Source organism: Pollachius pollachius (genome assembly GCF_949987615.1).
Source record: "Pollachius pollachius genome assembly, chromosome: 17".
NCBI lineage: Eukaryota > Metazoa > Chordata > Actinopteri > Gadiformes > Gadidae > Pollachius > Pollachius pollachius.
In genome coordinates this window covers 18,460,750-18,461,314 of record NC_136950.1, presented here as the reverse complement: position 1 = coordinate 18,461,314, position 565 = coordinate 18,460,750, and the positions used below count along the sequence as shown (strand labels likewise).

General features: G+C 49.7%; 1 protein-coding gene across 1 annotated transcript in view; it reads left to right on the top strand.

The window, feature by feature from the left end:
* The window catches only part of mybl1 (v-myb avian myeloblastosis viral oncogene homolog-like 1), a gene marked incomplete at its 5' end in the record, with an annotated part of 15,036 nt that extends 14,471 nt beyond the window's left edge, over positions 1-565 (top strand). The window contains 1 exon segment of the mRNA XM_079754729.1: positions 365-565. Coding sequence (XP_079610855.1) covers positions 365-493 — 129 coding nt within the window. The 3' untranslated portion in view covers positions 494-565.

The window sequence follows — 565 nt, the reverse complement described above, 5'->3', positions numbered from 1 at the left end:
GTAGAGCAGACCCCTCTAACGTAGAGCAGTTCATTATACTGAACGCTGAAAGAATTAGGTTGATGTAAAGTGTTAAACAGCTTAAGTACATTTTTTTCAAAAGTAGACCATAGCAGAGACTAGAGAGACGCACGTTTTAAGGCATTGAAGCAAAACAACATAAGAAAACAAAAGACACACGACATATTTTCTTGGCGGGTACAGACCTGCCAACGAGGAAGTCCATCGCTGCTCTAAAATCATGTCCTGCCACTCTCTCACACACACACACACACACACACACACACACACACAGGGACCAGCCAGCTACCTGGCCCCTGGTCCGTTAGACCCCCCTGACTCTCTGTCCCCCCCCCCCCCCCAGGAGAGGAAGGACTGGGAGGCGGTGGTCTACGGCAAGACGGAGGACCAGCTGATCATGACAGAGCAGGCCAGGCAGTACCTGAAGCCCTACCCCATCCCGGGCTCAACCGCCCGGACCCTGGTCCTCTGAACGACCACGTAATTAGCGTTGGCTACTTGTGAGCTTTATATTTTTAATATATTTGTTGAATGAAAGAGAAGA